Genomic DNA, 20,714 nt, shown 5'->3' with positions numbered 1-20,714 from the left:
TTTTCAGTTTCTTAATTTTCAATTGTTCGGTTACTCAGTATTTCGATTTTTTTGACTTTTTTCTTAATATGTGTAGTAATCTTTTCACAGCAAGAAACTTAAAACATGTTAAAAATGGTAAATTTGAATAGGGAAATATCGATTTTGCAATTACACTCCGCCCCTCGATCTGACAACGAACGAAAAATTCATATTGATTGAGATCGAGACGCAGGGGTGGAGCTTTTCTTTTGGTTTATTTTCGTATTCAATACATTTAGTTTTCTTACACGATTACTTAAGAACATATTTCACATGGTAATTTCTCGTACAAAAATAAGGATTTTGCAATTAAGCTTACGACGAATAAAAAAACGTCAGAATTGAGTTAGGGCGGGTGGGCGGGGCTTATATTTTGCCTTTGTTTTCTTAACTTTAGTTTCATGTCGTGAAAAGAAGTCTACATATATATATTAAAACAAAAAGGAAAAGTCAACCCGCCCACCCACCCTATCCCAATTGTGATATATTTTTTTATTCGCCGTGAAGTAAGGGGCGGAGCTTAACTGCAAAATACTTATTTCTTTACAAGAAATTATAAACATGTTTTTTAGTTTCGTGTTGAAAAAAAATTTCCGCCCACCCACCCTATCTCAATTGTGATGATTTTTTTATTCTTAGAAACGTAAGACACGTTTAACATGGTAAATTCTTGTAGACAAATATGGATTTTATAATTAAGCCCCGCCCCTCAACCAGACAACGAATAAAAAAATCATCACAATCGAGATAGGGTGGGTGGGCGGGGTCTACATTTTGCCTTTTTTCTTAATATGTGTAGTCATCTTTTCACAGCAAGAAATTTAAAACATGTTTAAAATGGTAAATTTGTATAGGGAAATATCGATTTTGTAATTACGCTCCGCCCCTCGGTCTGACAACGAATGAAAAATTCATCTTGATTGAGATCGACACGGATGGGTGGAGCTTCTCTTTTGGTTTACTTTTGTAATTAATACATTTAGTTTTCTTTGTATAACACGATTACTTAAGAACATATTTCATATGGTAATTTGTCGTAGAAAAATAAGGATTTTGCAATTAAGCTTAAGACGAATAAAAAAAATCATCAGAATTAAGATAGGGCGGGTGGGCGGGGCTTATATTTCGCCTTTGTTCTCTTTACATACACTTTGGTTTCATGTTGTGAAAAAAAGTCTACATATATTAAAATAAAAAGGAAAAGTCAACCCGCCCACCTACCCTATCTCAATTGTAGTGATTTTTTTTATTCGCCGTGAACCTTAAATTTATCGAATTTTTCATTTTTCGATTTCTCAATCTTCCAATGTTTCAGTTTTCAATTTTTTGGTTTGTTTATTTTCCGACTTCTCGTTTTCTTGATTTTTGGATTTTTCAGTTTTTAGTTTTTACAATTTTTTACTTTTCGATGTTGCAGTTTTGGGATTTCTCAATTGTTCGATTCTCTAATTTTCGTTGGGTTGTTCAATTTTTCGACTTTTCGAATTCTCGATTCTTTAATTCTTGGACAAATCTATTTTTCAATGTTTGGAATTCTAAAATTTTTCAGTTTTTTGGTGTTTCGAATTCTCAATCTTTCAATTTTTCGATCTTGCAGTCTTCGAATTTTCGATTTATTCATTTTTTCATTTTAAATCTTTTGATTTTTGAATTTTTAGCTTTTCAATTTCTCGGTTATTGTGATGTCACGAATTCTCAATTTTTTAGTTCTTCTGTATTTCTATTTTTCAATTTTTCGAACTTAATTATTTTTCAGTCTATTAAATTATATTGAATTATTCAAATTTTAAAGTTTTCGATTTTTTAATATTTCGATTTTACGATTTTTTGATTTGTTTTCTTGAATTCTCGGTTTTTCAGGTATAATAATTTTTTGACTTTTCGATTTTTCAAATTTCAGTTTTAGAAATTTTTCAGTTTCTGGATTTTCGATATTCTAATTTTCCTATTTTTCAGTCTTTCGATTTTTTAAATTGTGGATTTTTCAGTTTCTAGGTTTTTCAAATTCAATTCTTTGACTTTTGATTCTTCGGTATTTCAGTTTTTTGATTCGTAAAATTTTTGTTTTTTCTTGAAATTTCGACGTTTCGATTTTTTTGGTTTGTTCAATTTCTCAATTTTTCAATTTTTCGAATTTTCGATTAATCAAGTGTTTGACTTCTCGTCTTTTGAATTTCTCGTGGTTTCGAATTTTACAACTTTTCGATGGTTCGAATTTTTGTGTTTTTTTAATTTTACGACTGTTTGGCTTTCCAATTTTTTGATTTTTTAAATTTTAGTTTTGGATTTTTTAATTTTTCGATTTGACGTTTTTTTGATTCGGTTTCTCAATTTTAATAATTTTTTGACGTTTCGATTTTAAGATTTTTCGATGTTACAAGTTTTCCTTTTCCCAATTTTTCAACTTTCGGAATTTTTAAAATTTGGATTTTGTTGATTTCTTAGTTTTACGATTTTTCGAATTTTAGGCTTTACGATTTTAAATTTTTGGTTTTTTAAACTTTAGTTTCCTCAATTATTCGAATTTCGATTTTTCGGTTTTTCAATCTTTCGATTCTTAAAATTTTTTAATTTCTCGGTTTCTCGATTTCCCAACACTCCAATGTTTCAATTTTTCGATTTCTGGAGATTTCGATGTTTCTTTCGATTTTTCGATTGTTCAATTCCTCGATTTTTCAATTTTTCGAATTTTCAGTTTATCGATTTTGAGCTACTTCGATTTTTCAATTTTTCGATTTTTTAAATTTTGGATTTTTCGATGTCTCGGTTTTTCGATTTTTCAAATCTCTCATTGTTAAATTTCACTTTTAGTTATTTTGATTTCTCAATTTTCCATTTTTTTTGACGTCTCGACTTTTTAAATTTTGGTTTTTTCGATATGTCGGTTTTCCGATTATTCAATTTCTTGATTTTTCAATTTTTCAGTTCTTTGTTACTTCCATTTTTCAACTTTTCGTTTTTTTTTTCAGTTTATTGATTCTCCAATTTTTCGATTTTTTAACTTCTCGATTTCAGGGCTTTTTGATTCGATTTTTTGGGTTCTCGGCTTTCCGATTTTAAAAATTTTTTGGCTTTGTGATTTTTATATTTTTCGATTTTTCAAAGTTTCGATTTCTCAATTTTTCAACACTTCAATTTTCGGAATTTTTCAGTGCCTGGATTTTTACATATTTAAATTTTTTAACGTTTCCATTGTTCGATCTTTCGATTTTTCTACTTTTCGGATTTCGATTTTTCGGTTTTTCAATTTTTCGATTCATAAAATTTTTGGTTTTGGATTTATCTGTTTTTTATTACTTTCTTTATATGTATTTCATATTGTCTGTACTTGTACGGACCACGTTGCCTTGGAATGTTAGTATATACGTCAAATTTTTTTTTGAATAATTTAGCTTCTTTTTAGTAACGCCTGCATGTGCTCGCTGCGCTCGCATTCTAAACTAAACTGTAACAAAAGAACTTTTTTTTACAGTTTAGTCCTTCAGATGTGATTATGAAAGAATCTCAGCGAAGCTATCTTGGTTTGTTGGTAGGAACAAATTTCTAGACTTGTTATACTTTCAAAATCGGCTCTTAAATCATAAGTAAATGTTTGTTACGTAAACTCTCGTTTTAAAATTGAAGTTTTATTGATATTTCACTTACATATTTACTAGCGACAGGTAAATATTAAGATTTGTGATAAGTATTTCAAAAATGTCACACCTAACTGATAAATACAATTATATAAATTTAGCTTGTTTTTCCTCAAATTTAAAAAAATACACCGTTACAACAAATTCATTATTCGCTGCTTCGTTTTCGTAACATATTTCATACACCACACACATTCGCAATAGAACGATGCTCAGAACAGGCTCACCTTTGAGTCGCGACACCCATAACATGATACTTTCTCATCCAAAACGCTTTAACAAATTAGTTGTATGAAAAATGGTAGCGTTTTGTTCATACTTTTGGCTGCTTTTTTGTACGTGCCATGTTGATCACTCCTGGAACTACAACTTCTGTCATTTCTTTAACGTGGCTGGGGGGCGTTCAGTACCAGTGATACCTGCAAAAAGTTTTAAGGTTATTGTTGGTTTGGTGTGAACGAGGCTTGTTGTTGTGTGGATCCACCTTATTTACTATGAGGTTCATTTATGTGTTGCTCAAATTAGCAACTATTTCAGGTTTTTGTCTCAGAAATGAATTAATTAACATCAATAATGCTAAAATGCTCAAAACAAGAACCCCTTGATCTCTTCGGTACAGAATACGTAGTTTTAGAACTGGATAACGGAGGGCGCGACTTGGAAGGCTACATCTTCTGTATAGTGGGTTGCGGACATGATAAATTTTAAATAGATAATGGCTTAATTGATGACATCATTATCAAATTTTGTTACCGCGATGTAGTCATTGGTTTCTGTAATCACTAAAATGAACTAGCAAATCACAGCACAAACCATTATTAAAAAAAATGTATAGTTTTCGAACTGGCCACTGAAGGGCGCTACTAGAAATGTCTATTACATTTGTATAGTGGGTTGTCGATGCGATAATTTTTTTATTATTAATAATAATAATCATCAATTATTTAATAGTAGATAAAAGTTCCAGCAAAAACTTTTCCTTGAATACATATTACGACTTCCACTTCTTCAAAATTCTGGCAGCCTCTTCCAAATTTTCGTGTTTCTATAACAATTATTATTTAACACAAAATTGTGTTTATTTCTTTACTACCTTGAAGAAGCAATATCGCACAAAATTTTCAGCTAAACTCTTATCCCTCTCGGTGTAAAACGCAGACGGTGGTATCCCCTGCAAACCCAGATTCTTGGTCATCCACTTGGTAAAACGATAGTCCTTCCATTTATCCTTCTCCGAACTCAGATCAATCTGGGACTCCAGTGGTGTCCAGTCCGCCACCATAAAATAACCACCTTCTGGAACCGTGGGCTTCATTCCAACCTCACTCAAAACCTTAACCATTGTAACGGGCGATAAATTTACTTATTTTTGGAGATGTTGGTATGAATCAGAACAATCGTCATTGTCGTAAAAATCAAGGTTGTCCTTGTGAAACTTGGATTTTATGATTTCACACCATTCTAATCAAGGTTTATAATTTCACAGTTAAATATTGGCGCCGTTTAGCTGGACACGATGTCTTTGTCCGGTTTTATAATTTCATGGTTTAAATTTGTTAATTTTAACAAAAAGCACATTTTGCCACTAAAAATCTTCATATTACAGTTAATTAAGCCTAAATTTGGTGGAAACACAAATACTTTTACGACTCCCCAAATAAACTGGTAACTTGTAAACAATTTTGCGAAAACAACTCCTTTGGAGGGGTCTTTACTTATAAAAGATCGAAAGATCCAAAAAAGACCAGAGTCCTCTAGCCAGTTGCCTGTTAGTGTGTGTTTGTGTTGTGACACAAGGGGGTAAGTGTTAAAATCTCCAAAAATGTGCACGATTTCATAAAAAGTTCAAAGTTTTGTTTTTATTAATATTTTTAAAGTTGAATTTAATTTTGATGATAAATCGCCCTTTGTATTCTCGATTGGATAACGTTTTGAGATTTAGATCTATTTTTAAAGATTAATTTGCATTGAAATTATTAGTTAAACAGTTATATTGTTTGATGAACGCTGACCACGCAACTACTATAATGTTCCTTACCAAATTTTTGAGTTGTTACAAATGTTTGAGTTGTTACCAAATCTTGAGTTATGGTACCAATTTTAAGTTTTGTTATATTTTTGTTTTAGATTTTTTTTAAATGTTTGTTTTATTATGCTTTCAAAGATTTAGTTTCAAAGTTATAAAGTTTTCTTGAATTTATTTAAAAATGTTTTAATACTGAAGTTCATTTTCTGATAATTATATTTGCATATTAAACTACACTACAATTTATTGTTATACCAAATTATTCTCATATGACTAAATCTCTTTTGTACATACTCATTTCTAAATTAAATATAATTATTCATTTAAGCAAAATGCATATACTTGAAGTAGTCCCTTTGTCCAGTCACTAGAATGTGTTACCATCATCACGAACCAGCCTACGAACAAATAAATAATATTTTCACTATATGTCGGGCACAAGGTCCGCGACAAGAGTTTTACAGTTTTATATATAATAAATTAACAAAAGTTAATTTTGAAAATCTCCCAAGCCCGTCACACCATAAAGTCCCTCTTAACCACCAGCTCCGACGAAATAGAATTAAAATAACAATCATCCCGATCTAGACATTCGAGCTCATTTTCCAACCCAATAGCTACAACTTCCTTCAGAACCAGTGAGTGTGTTTCTGGAAACGTGAGAGCAAACCTGGATGGGTGTGTTTCCAGTGTAGACAAAGTTCTGGTGGACCATTTGCAAATTGTAGAGCAAGTTAGAGGGGCCATAGGCCCATCCTAGCTTCCACCCAGTGACACTGAAGGTTTTCCCAGCCGAACCAATAGTGATAGTCCTGTCCCACATTCCAGGAAGAGTAGCTAAAATGAATAGTCATCATGGTAACACCAGCGTAATTTACCTACCGATTCGAATATGTTTGTTGGGTTTGTAGACAATCCATTCGTAGACTTCGTCAGAAATACATAACACATTCCACTTTTTGCACAAATCCGCGATGTGTTGGAGTTCTTCAAGTTTGAACACTTTGCCGAGGGGGTTGTGGGGGTTATTTAGCACAAGTAGCTTGGTTTTGGGGGTGAAGAGACCCTCGAGTTCGTCTTTGTCGAGGTTCCAGTCACCAGAGGTAGGTACTTGATTGGGTGGAAGATCTTTCTACAACTCCAAGTGAGTTTATTTTTTAACTAAGTGGGGTGTTGCATTACTAGTCGCAGAGGGTTAAATTTGGGGACGCCTCCAGCCATTTTGACCATCGGCTCGTAACACTCGAAGAAGGGTTCAATGATGATGACTTCATCCTCTTGGTCTACGTGGCCAATTATGGTCGAAAAGAAAGCTTCGAAGGCTCCAACGGTGGTTAAAATTTCGGTTTGAGGGTTAATTGGGCGTTTTAGTAGTCTGGAGTAGAGTTGGGAAAGGGCGGACACAAGTCGAGGGTGACCCTACAAGTCATCATTGACTCTCTTTTAGTTTCAACTATATCCTTACATAATCCCGAGTGTACTGATGGAGAAGACAATCACCACATTTAGCAATTTGGGCTAAAGTTTGGGTGACGTAGTTCGGAGGAGGGTAGTCTGGGAACCCTAGCCCTAAATTCAAGGGCTTGTAGTCCTCAGCTAGCTGGACATATTCTATCCTGGAAAAAAGAAAACCCCAAGAAACCAAAAAGGTGTAAATTTTACCAAATATTTTTCTGCGTGGGGGTGAGTCTAGAGGGCAACTTGAACTTTTCGTCAATTGTGGACACTGCAGCGGCTCTATTGTAACAAGAATAGAGCTAATTGGACAAACAGTGATAAGTCGAGAGGGGATAAGTCATAAAAATTTAAACACTGATAACACAAACAGGAATCATTTATTATTACTTAGTGTGATTAAAGTTGTGGTGGCACGTGAATGTAAGTCGGTTCTTCATCTACGGTAATCAGATAATTCAGTTCGTTCTCAGTGCTTCCCTCTCTTTCATTCAGGTCCTGTGCCACCTGTCTGATAACATCATCACCAAGAACTATAGTATTGTCGTCAATCTCGTTTGTCATCGGTACCTGAACATTCACAAAAGAATAATCATCGAAAAGTATGTTCAAAAAAGCATGAGGACTCAACTTCTTCAAAAAATCACAATTCAATTTGTCGATTTCTTTCAAACTTACTTGACAGTCTAACTTCAACACTTTTATCTTTTTTGAAAGAATCTTCTCCAAAACCACGTTTTCAAGAAGTTTGAGATCAGACATGCTCAAAAATACTTTTAGTTTTTCTGAGAAGTACCGGTGATCTAGTTTGAGGTCAGTGGTTATCACAAACTTCAAAAGAAAGTTTTCTTGTTTGAGAAAAGTTACAACGTCGCAGATGAGATGGAGTTGTTTGTGGTCTTGGGCTCTCAAAATCAAGGGTGTTAGACCTGATTTCCACAAAGCTAGATACAAGAATTTGAGAGAACCGTCATACCCAAAAAGTTTCTTTTTTAGTTTTTCGTTGGTTATATTTTCGGTGTCGATTTGGACTTCACGGAAGATACTCAAAGAGTAGTTAATTTCTTGTTTGAGAACATGATTAATACCTTTGTAGATTTTTGTAACGATATCTTCCTCGTCTTTAAGGACCGTGATATCAAATTCTTTGATTGAGTCGTTCCACAGATCTAAATCTTTCTCTTCGATTAGGTCATGCGGAACAACCAGAAATGGACTCAGCAAGATTTCTGCGATTTTTACCAACACGTTTTCCCTGGTCACTTTCAAACAACGTTCTCCCTTTTTAAGAACCTTCTCGGTCTTAAATTTGTTTCTAACGTACTTGAACAATTCATCCGAAACGTCAAAGTCGATATAGAAGTTATCCTTGATGATTGTGTCAATGAAGGACATCATTTCCGGTTTTCTTTTCTGTTTGATGTACATCTGGAACTTCGACAAGTCTTCATTAATACTATCATCCCCATGGTTCACCATCTGGAAGGTACAAACATCATCAGCATCATCCGTCGTGTTGAACAAATCCTTCTTCTTGGATTTGGACTGCTTGATTTCAACTTTCACCCCTTTCCACGATTCTTTATCATCGGATTGCCACTTCTGGACATCACTCTCGTCGTAAACCACTTCTGGATTTTTGTCAACCTTGACACTTGAAACTGTGTATAATTTAAAATTCGTCTTGACGAAATCGTCTTTGCGGTTTAGTTTTTTCAAAATTTCGCACTGTTCTTTAAGGCTGAGTTTCCCCGACTCCGCGGTGAGCGCAACCGGGGTGTACTTATTCTTAGTTTCGATTTTCTTGCAGCGAATTGCTTCGATTGTTTTTTCAGGGTGGTCAAACTCGAAGACGATATCTCCAAAATCGTTCCACTTGTCGTTGTTAACCGAGACTTTGAAATCTTGATTGGTGCTCAAAGCGAATCGGACTGCCAGAAATGTGGTCAAAGTGTTGATGTAGTGTCGGTTTTCGTTAGAGCCTGGACGAAGAGTGTACACCTCGGTTTCGCCCTCTTTCATGGTTTTAACGGTCTAAAACAACATGTGTTAAAAATAAGTTAGAAGATTTTTTTTCTAACCTTGCTGATTTCTTTTTGTTGTTCAGCTAAGATGTGTGTTTTGGTGTTCTTGTGCTGCTTCCAGTACCCATTGGGAAACTTTTCCTTGCATATGTTGCATTCGGTTTCTCCGTACTTCTGCTTCTGAGCTTCTATGTGTTTGAAAGTTGTTCTGTGGTCTTTCAAGTTTTTGCTAAGAACGATTTCGCCGCAGACTTTGCACTTGGTTTTATCATTCTTGGTTTCGTCATTCTCGGTTTCGTCATTCTTGGTTTTATCATTCTTGGTTTCGTCCTCCTATGGTAAAAAATGTCTTAGAGAGTTTAACATTACGCTACGATAAAAATATATTTCATACAAAATAATTACAAATTATTGGCACTTTGTTACAAAAACATAATTATAGGTAAGGCTTCAAAATTCAACAACTTTTCACACTTTCATTTCTTGGATTCTATAGAAATTTTTGACGATTTCTTCTATCACCGCCTTGTCAAAAACTTGTTTTTTCCTCTCATTCCGCCAGTATTCCCCGCTTTGCTCGTTTGTTTTCATCTTCACGTAGTCGAGCAGCTTCTTCAAAATATTGGGACTTTTCGTCTTTTTTGTCAACATGAAATCCAAATTTTGCTTTTCTTCTTTGGTCAGTACTTTCCTGTCGTTACCGTCCACAGTTATTTTTGACTCGGGTTTCAAATCCGAGTACTGGTACACCTTTGCCAAAATCTTCATGAAGCTATTACTTTTGAAGAAAATGTTCATCCGGACTACGAAAGCGGCCCTTTTGGCTTGCTCTGACAAAGCGGAGTCCTTGTGAAGATTGCCCATGTCGACAACTAGCAAACCAAGAAGCAAATTTTGGAAAATGATAGCTAGGAAGAGTACGAATAGAATGAAGATAAATTTTGAAAAAGATTCCTTGTGGGGGAAGTCGTGGTAGAGAGATTGGTCTGTACTATTGTTACCATTGTTGTTTTCGTGCTTCCAAGGGGTCTGCATATAGTCCAAGTTTCCAGTGAACAAAACAACCGTATCGAAAATCTTGTTTGGTATCTCGGTTGTCCACACTTGGTTCTTTTTGGCAAAAAGTATATAGAAACAGATGGCAAAACCCAGGAATTGGATAAAATAGAAAAATATGTATCTAAGATAGAAAAACATCTTTCGGAGTATAATAACATATTTGGAGCAAGCTGGAACGTTCTCTAGTAGGAAAAAAAGGACCACGTTTGAGCTCAAAACTGACAAAACTCGAAAAACGTCATTCCACTTGGTGTCAAAAAAATACATCATAATTGCTAAAACGATAAACAGAAGCAGATCTTCCAGTGGGTGATTGTGGAGTTTATATAACACCACCAAGACGTGTTATTCTTGTTGCCATCATCTACAGTAGTCCAACACAACGAATTCGGGAATTTTAGCAACAAAAGTTGGTTTTCTCGACTGATGATTTTTGCACCTAACTTAAGCAAGTCGCATTTGAGCTTCTATTTTTTCATACGAGTTTTGGAAACTTTCGTCTAGTACTGCGTCTGGATCGCTGGTTTTGAGTTTTTCTTCGTTTGCTCTGAGGGTGTGAAATTGGTCGAGCAACCAGTTCAAAACTACTGCAAGAGTGTTGTTCAAATCGATGCTGCGAGAGTGATTTTTAAGTAGTTCAACTAAAGAGGTACAGATTTTGTCGTATGGTGGTGGTTCAGCGTCGGGTTTGCTTAAAATGAGTGCTACCATAGGGTAGTACCCTTTGATGATAGCTGCTTCCAGGATGGAATGATCTTGTTCAAACTTTCGTAAAGTGAAATAGGGATCAGCTCCATTATTGATCAAATGTTGGATGGATTTTCCCATTCCACTTTCACAAAAAACGTTCACTAGACGATTAGACGTGATATCTTGACTATTCTAGTCACAATCATTGTTCGCTTTATCTTTATACCAGAAGATCAAACCTCCGCGAAAACAGTATTGTAACAAAGTACAATTAGAGTTGTGTTCGTCGTCACCATCCCAGTAGCCATTAATGTTATTAATTTTTCCACCATTGTATTCCAAGAAGTTATCTTCATGGCCGGATTTTAAGAACGAAAAAAGAATCTCTTTGGTTGATCTTGAACCCAAACCTTTTGGTAGTTTCCCGAACCCTTCTTTCCCTTCCAATAGTTCTCGGGCCGTCTTTCCAGAAACCGCGTCTTTACAAGAATCCAAATCTATTTTACTTTTCTCCAGTAACAACTTCACCACGCCAAAATATCTACGTTTGATAGCTATCAAAATAGGAGTTTGGTTCCAGAAGTTCGTATGGTTGATATCAATCTTAGCGTCAATCAAAGTTTGAGCACTTTTAGTCACGTTTTCTTCTTCTTTGTTGATGATTTTCGCCATCTTTGTGTCCGTTCCATTCTGGCACGACAGGTGAAAACTTTGACTTAAGGTTCCATGCTCAAGCAAAACGTGAAGAGCATTTTCTGATAACATGGTCAAAGTGTTAATTCTATCTTCACCTAGTTTATCACATAGTGCTTGTAATTTATCAGGGTTTGAGGCATATGCTGCGTAATGTAAAGCCTCCCATCCGTACCATGTTGTGTCAACGTAGTCAGCTTTAGCACCTTTTTCCAGGAGGAGTTTGACGGTCTCATGGTTCACTCTTTTAAATTCATCTTTTTCTTCACAAGCCAGCAACAAAATGGGTTTTAAAACACTGTCCTCAAAATTATTCAGGACAGAAGGTTTCAAAAAATGCTCTTGGATGTTGTTTTGGATGACTTGGTTCCTAAAAGTGACGAAGTCAATTTTTTTGGAACTTGAGTGTATTCGTGCTCCGGTTTGTGAAGTGTTTCCACCACTATTATCTACAAGTACTTGAAGCTAGAAAAGAAAATCTCTATAAATATTTAAATCGAACTGACAGTGAATAGTTAATAGCACCGTCCCAACCGCAATAAAAAGAGACTCAACGACGTCAGGCTTCATGTTGGTATTTGTTTAACTAAACCAATGTGTAAATCATTTTTTCACACAAATTGCTTACTAAAAATGACCAAGCAAAAAATTATATTTGTAGAGGTCCTTACTTCACAAGAGTCTTCATCACCCATGATAACCTCCAAATTGCACCACACCTTTTTCACTAGGAAAATATATTATTTTTATCACAATGTATGCCTACAGTCCTTCTGCCTCAGCTTCGTAGAAATCCCACATCAATTAAGCGATTCACACGAGAACCGCTTAATTATCAGTTGTTGATAATCTTGTTTTTGGATTTTTTTATCATTTGCTTATTTCTTACAAGTTTATTGAAATATTTCAAGTTGTTTACTGTTTCATCACGATGAGTGGACTCGCCAAACGATTGTTGATATCTCTACAATATTCTTTAGTAACTATTTAATAAAATAACAAGCTCCTGCACGTTTAATCTATGAATCCGTGTTGAATTTTCATTTAAACAAGCTAAGGACGACTGGGTACTTCCATGTATTCTCGATGTTTCGTGACCCCTAGGTTACAAAAAAACAGGTCTCCCGTTTTAGCCTATCTGGATTTTTATTAGCCGATTCATGGTGTGTCACAATCCAACCGCTTTGTTATCAGTTATTGATAATCTGTTTTCTTGTTTTTTTTTTATCATTTGTGTTACTTATTACAATTTTTTTTAAATATTTGAAGTTGTTTACTGTTGAGATTTTGAGAAAATCCGTGTTGTCACGATGCGGGGACTCGCCAAACGATTATTGATATCCTTACAACATTCTTCAGTACCTAGTTTATAAAATAACAAGCTCCTGCACGTTTAGTTTATGAATCCGTGTTGAGTTTCTACCTGAGACAAGCTAAAGAAGGACATACTGTAATACAGTCCATCGGGCAACTGTTTACTTGCATGTATTCTCGACGTTTCATGACCCCTAGTGTACGAAAAAACAGTTCCCGTATCCGTCTATCTCTCTGTCATCTGCCGGATTTTTATTTGCTGGTAATCTCCGAAACTACCGGAGAGATTGTTGTCAAATGTATGTTAGATACATCATGTAGATGAAAAACGCTAACCGAGATTTGTTCATCCCTACCAATAATGGAATGACGTCATTTCAATAGTAAATATTATTTCAATTTTGTAAAATTATGTATGTCTATTTGTGATTTATGAATCCTTACGTTTTCAGTTTTTTATTTTTCAATTTTTTGATTTCTGGATTTTCGGTTTTTCAATTTCTCAATTATCAATTTTTCGATTATTTAGTCCCTCGATTCTTCAAACTTTAGGTTTATCGAATGTTTCATTTTTCGATTTCTCAATCTTCCTATCTTTCAATTTTTAGTATTTTGATTTTTCAATTTTTCGACTTTTCGATGTTGCAGTTTTGGGATTTCTCAATTGTACGATTCTTTGATTTTCCTTCGAATGTTTAATTTTTCGGTATTTCAGTTTTGAAATTTTTCATTACATAATTCCTCAATTTTTCGACTTTTTGATATTTGGATTTTTAAAATTTTTCAGTTTTTTGGTGTTTCGAATTCTAGATTTTTCAGTTTTTCGATTCTTCAATTTTTAGATTTCGTTTCTTAGGATGTTTAATTTTCGATTTTTCGATTTTTCAAGTTTTCAGTTCTTCTGGATTTGTATTTTTCAATTTTTCGAACTTATTTATTTTTCAGTCTATTAAATAATTGAATTATTCAAATTTTAAAGTTTTCTTTTTTTTAATATTTCGATTTTACGATTTTTTGATTCGATTTCTTGAATTCTAGATTTTTCAGTTATAATAAGTTTTACGACTTTTCGATTTTTCCATTTTTTAATTTTCCAAGTTTTCCTTTTCTCGACTTTTCAAATTTCAGTTTTAGGAATTTTTCAGTTTTTGGATTTTCGATATTTTAATTTTCCGATTCTTTGGATTTTTTAAACTGTTTTTTGATTCGTAATATTTTTGTTCAATTTTTCGATTTTTCAATTTCTCGAAATTTCGACGTTTCGATTTTTTGGTTTGTTCAATTACTCGATTTTTCAATTTTTCGAATTTTCGATTAATCGTTTTTTAGCTATTTCGATTTCTCTCGTTTTTGGATTTCTCGAAAATTTTTGGTGTTTTGTTTCTCGATGTTTCGATTTTACAACTTTTTATGACTGTTTGGCTTTCCAATTTTTGATTTTTTAAATTTTAGTTTTGGACATTTTAATTTTTCGATTTGACGATTTTTTGATTCGATTTCTTGACTTCTCGGTTTCCCAATATTAATAATTTTTTGACGATTCGATTATTAAACTTCTCGATGTTTCAATTTATCAACTTTCAGAATTTTTAAAATTTAGGTATATATTTTTGATTTCTTGCTTTTTCGATTTTTCGAATTTTACGCTTTTCGATTTTTCGATTTTTTAATTTTTTGGTTTTTTAAACTTTAGTTTTCTCAATTATTCGGATTTCGATTTTTCGGTTTTTCAAATTTTCCATCCTTCAATTTTTTTAATTTTTCGGTTTCTCGATTTACCAACACCTCAATGTTTCAATTTTTCGATTTCTGGAGATTTCAATGTTTCTTTCGATTTTTCGATTGTTCAATTCCTCGATTTTTCAATTCTCTTATTGTTAAATTTCACTTTTAGCTAGTTCGATATTTCGATTTCTCGACTTTTTAGTTTTTCAGTATTATTTTTTCAATTTTTTAAGTTCTATATTTTTCAATTTCTCGATTTTTCAATTTTTCAGTTCTTTGTTACTTCCATTTTTCAACTTTTTCAATTTTTTTTCAGTTTATTGATTTGAGCGTTTTTGATTTTATTTCGGTTTTTCAATTTTAAACATTTTTTGACTTTGGGATTTTTTATTTTTCGATTTTTCAAAGTTTCGATTTCTCAATTTTTCAATATTTCAATTTTCGGAATTTTTCATTGTTTAGATTTTTACATATTTAAATTTTTTAATGTTTCCAATGTTCGATCTTTCGATTTTTCTACTTTTCGGATTTCGATTTTTCGGTTTTTCAATTTTTCGATTCATAAAATTTTTGTTCATAATTTTATTCTCGCCCACTTTTACTTTATACCATTTTTTTGTATTTCGGGACTCGTGGACATAACAAATAGGAGGAAGAGATGTTTTCTACGTAGAAGAAAAAAAAATAGTATACAATTTTTGGTTTTGGATTTATCTGTTTTTAATTTAAAATCTGAGTGGGAGTGAGTGACGCGTGAGGTGGTGTGTTCTCGCTGCGGATTTTTACCCACTATTTGCCTAAACAAGGTAACTATTTATTGTTTTGCTTACACAGATTGTTAAGTTTTTTGTCGACTTACTTTCCGCCAACCCCCCTAAATTACGGGGAGGCAGTAATTTGAGTAGCTGCCTTTATAGGTTACAGTCTATAAAACAACCTTCTGTACAATCGGAACTTATCGGAGGTACAAAAAGTGCGGCGATAAAGTCGGTATATTGTTGTTTTTTTTGTTTTATCTGCACTCACTTATCTCTGTAACTTTCACTTATTTGTCTAAATACAATGGCTCCTGGTGATCCTGACGGGGCCTCGAATACTTTGACCCTTACAAGTACTTCGACTAATTATTTACCCTGCAAAAAATGTAAAGCTCTTCCTGCTGGTGGTATGGTCTGCATTAAATGCAATTCTCTTAATCATCCCAGCTGCGTAAAACTTTTAAAAAATATTCAAATTCTGGACAAGTCTTCGGTGATTTGTTGTAATGATAAAAGTAATTTCCACACTGATCTGAAAGAGCCTTTTGTCAAGGACTCAGATCATGCGGATTTACATGTCCCTACCTTGGATAAGGACCTAAAAAGCTTATTACTGTCAGCTATTAATCCCTTAAGTGATGAAATTAGGATCCTCAGAAATGAAGTAAACATATTGAAAGAAAGTAATACACAGCTTGTCCATCTTTTACTTTCATCCGGTACTAGTAACAATCAGTGTCTAAATACACATAACGCAACTTTCTCACCTGCTAAAGTATATGCAGAAAATACTTCTACTACCCTTCCTACCTATGATATCGATAGCGAAGTTAATCACAACCTATTTTACCAATCTAAACCTAATCTTCTAGACAACATTCCGGGAAATAATGATCTCGAGTGGACTCAAGTTGAATCGCGTCGCAATAAGAAGAAAAAATTAAGTACAAATACAGATATAGTTTCACCCAATATTCTGTTGAAGAACCCAGGAAGGCAAAATTTGAGTTCAGTTGATTCTGTTTTTCCTCATACTAAAAATGATCCTCATACTAAAAATGATGCTAAAAACGATAAAAATGATAACACTTCCAGCTCACAACCCACCGGAGCTAATAAAAATCCAAATTTTTATAATAAGAAAGGAAAAAATCGTGAACGCTGCTTCTCAAAAAATCATTCCGTTTTAACTGGTGCTAGATCTAAGTTAAATCCTCTTATAAAATACTGTCGGATTTATGTGTCTAATCTTAGTCCACTTCAAACTAAAGAGGACATTTTGGAGGTATTAAAAGAACTGGATAATACGGCGGATTTTGAGGTAGATAAACCACCGGAACTTAATAAAAAAAATACTAGCAGCGCCTTTACTATTAAAGCTCCTAGTACTTTCCAATCTACTTTGCTGAATCCAGATTTCTGGCCAGCAAATACATATGTCAACAGGTACTTCTCTTCAAGAAGAAAAGATACAAATTTTTCCGATCAGCCTCAAGCACGGAAACCAGTGTAATTCATCTTGACCCAAACATAAAAACTTGTCTTATTCCATATCAAATTCTTGACTTGCCTGTGTCATCTAATGCTTCTCACACATCAGAAACAAATGGTTCATCTAATCGGCATACTTCTACTTCTAGTCCACCTTGTGGATATATAACAATTGTGCACGCCAACATCCGATCGGCTGTAAATAAAGTTCCTGATATTCGTGATTTTGTTTCTTCAAATGCTTTTGAGGTAGTGGCCTTGACGGAAACTTGGCTAAATCCTCTCATTGACGATAAATTACTACACATCAATAACTTCACCTTGGTACGAGAAGATAGGGAAACCAGAGGTGGTGGAGTTGCTATTTATATCCCATCACACTTGAAATATCGTAAAGTTGACGTTCCTGTAGATGATTCATTAGGCTTAGAATACCTAATAGTCAAGCTATCAATGAAAAGTACTACCATAACTCTTGGTGTATTTTATAAACCGCCTGATATTGCGTATAGTTCCTTTTCTATTCTTGAGGATATTTTTAGTTTCCTTGTGTTAGAAAATTGTTCAAATTTTGTATTTGTTGGAGATTTTAACTGTGACTTCTTAACTCATTCCCCAGGTCGGGACTTTCTGACACATATTATGTCCAGTCACAACTGTCAGCAACTTATTAATGATCCTACTAGAGTAACTCCGGACTCTGAAACTTTACTTGACTTAATCTTTGTTAGCAGCGATCTGCCGGTTATCGAAAGTGAAGTGCTAGATTTGATGCCTTCGGAACATAATACTGTCTCTTGCAAAATAGCGTTAGAAAACCAGAAACCCAAGCCCTTGTTAAAAACCATAAGGTCGTACAAAAATTTTGATATACATAAATTCGCTGAAGACGCGAACAAAATTGATTGGTCTAGATTTTATCAAATGTCAAACATAGATGAAAAACTTGCCTTATTTAATCATTCCTTGCTCATGTTATTTGAATTTCATGCACCTCTTAAAACCATTAAAGTGAAACAGCATTATCAAACTTGGTATAGCGACAATTTAAAATATCTGAGCAAAATCAAACGGAAAGCTTGGCTTCGTAACAAAAAGTCCAGATCTATTGTTCATAAACAATTTTTCTGTCAAGTAAGAAATTTCTATAATCTTGCTGTTGCTAACGAAAAACGTGCCTATTATCAGCATGTTTTAAGTTCTGTTTATAATGATCAGAAGAAGTATTGGAATAAAATTAAGTTGCTACAAATTGGTAATCAATATACAAATAACACAGTACCTACTGAATTTAATGTAAATGACATAAATAAACACTTTATTGAATCTGTCCCAAAGTTTTCCAGCTGTAGTGAGCAGCAATATATTTCATCTTTTACTATGCAATCTTTTCATCCGATCAATTTTTATTCAAACCGGTAGATGTTGCAACAATTGAGACCTTTGTTTCAAACTTGAAACCTAACTGTGCTGGTGTGAATTGCATTACAGGTAAAATGCTTCAGTTAGCTTCTACTTGGTTTAGTGAACCACTCACTCATATTATCAACCTCGCTTTTGAACAGAGACAAGTCCCTAAACTGTGGAACTTCTCTTTGGTGAAGCCGATTCCTAAGAAAAAAACATCTATTTCTTTAGATGATTTTAGGCCAATAAGTCTGATTTGTAACACGCTAAAAGTGGCTGAGTTTGCACTATGTGCTCAATTTAAAACATTTCTAATGAAGAAAAACATTCTTCCGTCGCAACAGTCTGGATTTCGAGAAAACTTCAGTACATCTACAGTTCTCATTTCCTTGGTTGATGACATTTTTAGTGGATTCTCCAATGGTAAAGTCACTTTGCTAACTCTGCTTGACATGTCCAAGGCATTTGATAGCCTCAATATATCTCTGTTGGTTACCAAACTTAAGTATTATGGAGTGTATGGAGCCACCTTGAACTGGTTCCAGAATTATTTATTTAATCGTGCTCAGTTAGTTGACTGTAATGGTCAGAAATCAAATATGATGGCTTTAAGTTCCGGGGTTCCCCAAGGGTCGGTACTTGGACCTCTTCTCTTTTCTTTATATTCTGCCGACTTAGTAAAAGTTATTAAACATTGCTGTGTACACATGTATGCAGATGATGTACAACTTTATCTTACTTTTAATCCTGAAGAAACTGAAGCGTGTGTTAACCTTATAAATAGAGATCTAGAACATGTACAGCAATGGTGCGTAAACAACTGCTTGCAACTCAATCACAGTAAATGTGAAACGATTCTGTTTGGTATGCCTACAAAGCTTCTTCAGTGTAGAAATCGTGTTGAATTAAAAGTAATCAATCATGTCCTGAAAAGTTCCTCTGTGGTTAAGAGTCTGGGAGTTATGCTTGATAGCCAACTAAAGTTTGTGGAACATGTCAATCACATTTGCAAAAAAGCCTTTTTATCTTTTAAGCAAATAAGTCCTTACAGGTTTTATCTGGATACTAAATCTAAAAAGCGGCTGTCAGATGCTTTGATTTTATCTCATTTAAATTATGCTGACACAGTATACGGCCCTTGTCTATCTCAGCTGCAAAAATATCGGCTACAGAAAATTCAAAGTTTTTGTACCCGCTATACATTAATTGTTCCACGTTTTACTCATGTGACCCCCTTCATTAGACAACTAAATTGGCTGAAGTCAGGTGAACGACGCTTCATTCATTACGTCTCAATTGTTTCCAAAGTGTTGCACACATCAGCACCTTCTTATTTGATTAACAAAATAGTGCTGCGATCAACTATCCACAATAAAAATCTAAGGAATGTGTGTTTTTCAGCTGACATACCACGGCATAACCTGGTATGTTTTAAGTCTTCATTTTCCTACTTGGCGGCGTATGTTATAAATAATGTCATTGGCGTAGAGAAGAGCCTCATTTTTAATCAAACTTCAAAGAAACTGCTAAAACAACGACTGCTGAATGGAAAAATACCAAATATAAATTTAGGTCTGTTTTAAATTATTAATAATTAAACTTTTTTTAATACTAATGTTAGGTTAGATACTACTGTCAGGTCAGATTAATATCAGTGTTTGCTGTATCTGCACCTTTTCTACCAATGTTTATAATTTATTTATTCAAAATTGGTTCAATAAAAATTATTATTATTATTATTATTATTAATTGTTTTCTTTTTTCATATTGTCTGTACTTGTACGGACCACGTTGCCTTGGAATGTATTATATTGAATTATATACGTCAACATTTTTTCTTCTTTTTCCTTAATAATTTAGCTTTTTTTTAGTAACGCCTGCATCTGCTCGCTGCGCTCGCATTCTAAACTAAACTGTAAGAAAAGAACTTTTTTTACAGTTCAGTCCTTCAGATGTGATTATGAAAGAATCTCAGCGAGACTATTTTGATTGTGGGTAGGAACAAACTTCTAGAATTGCTACTTTAAAAATCGGCTCTTAAATCATAAGTAAATGTTTGTTACGTAAATTCTAGTTTTAAAATTGAAGATTTATTGATATTTCACTTACATATTTACTAGTGATAGGTAAATATTAAGATTTGTGATAAGTATTTCAAAAATGTCACACCTAACTGATAAGTACAACTATATAAATATTAGCTAGTTGTATGAAAAATGGTAGCGTTTTGTTCATACTTTTGGCTGCTTTTTTATACGTTCCATGTTGATCACTCCTAGAACTACAACTTCTGTCATTTCTTAAGCAAAAAGTTTTGAGGTTATTGTTGGTTTGGTGTGAACAAGGCTTGGTGTTGTGTGGATCCACCTTATTTACTATATATATATATATATATATATATATAATATTGAGGTTA

The 20,714-nt window shown here is 33.7% G+C and overlaps 4 protein-coding genes across 4 annotated transcripts in view; all 4 read right to left on the bottom strand.

The window, feature by feature from the left end:
* LOC135129603 (uncharacterized) overlaps positions 1 to 20,714 on the bottom strand; it is a 35,243-nt gene that overhangs the window by 5,461 nt on the left and 9,068 nt on the right. The gene's annotated exons all lie outside the window — the stretch shown is intronic.
* On the bottom strand, positions 4,551 to 5,017 carry LOC135129601 (kynurenine aminotransferase-like). The gene is made up of 2 exons (XM_064056796.1): positions 4,750 to 5,017; positions 4,551 to 4,701 (listed from the first exon to the last, which is right to left on the bottom strand). The coding sequence occupies exons 1-2, from the start codon at positions 4,996 to 4,998 to the stop codon at positions 4,648 to 4,650; spliced, it is 303 nt and encodes a 100-aa protein (XP_063912866.1). The 5' UTR covers positions 4,999 to 5,017; the 3' UTR covers positions 4,551 to 4,647.
* LOC135129394 (kynurenine aminotransferase-like) lies at positions 5,821 to 7,477 on the bottom strand (the record flags this gene model as incomplete). The annotated part of the gene is made up of 5 exons (XM_064056542.1): positions 5,821 to 6,309; positions 6,353 to 6,519; positions 6,565 to 6,814; positions 6,865 to 7,101; positions 7,148 to 7,477. Coding segments are annotated over 5 exons (1,095 nt in total), but the record flags the coding sequence as incomplete, so codon positions are not given.
* Positions 7,499 to 12,454, bottom strand: LOC135129600 (uncharacterized). Its single transcript, XM_064056795.1, has 3 exons — positions 12,275 to 12,454; positions 9,219 to 9,494; positions 7,499 to 9,171 (listed from the first exon to the last, which is right to left on the bottom strand). The coding sequence occupies exons 1-3, from the start codon at positions 12,296 to 12,298 to the stop codon at positions 7,537 to 7,539; spliced, it is 1,935 nt and encodes a 644-aa protein (XP_063912865.1). The 5' UTR covers positions 12,299 to 12,454; the 3' UTR covers positions 7,499 to 7,536.

The sequence above is a fragment of the Zophobas morio genome, unplaced genomic scaffold, assembly GCF_036711695.1.
Source record: "Zophobas morio isolate AGI-343-1 ecotype UQ-CSIRO unplaced genomic scaffold, CSIRO_AGI_Zmor_V1 ptg000016l, whole genome shotgun sequence".
Classification (NCBI taxonomy): domain Eukaryota; kingdom Metazoa; phylum Arthropoda; class Insecta; order Coleoptera; family Tenebrionidae; genus Zophobas; species Zophobas morio.
This window is presented reverse-complemented; position numbering and strand designations above follow the sequence as displayed.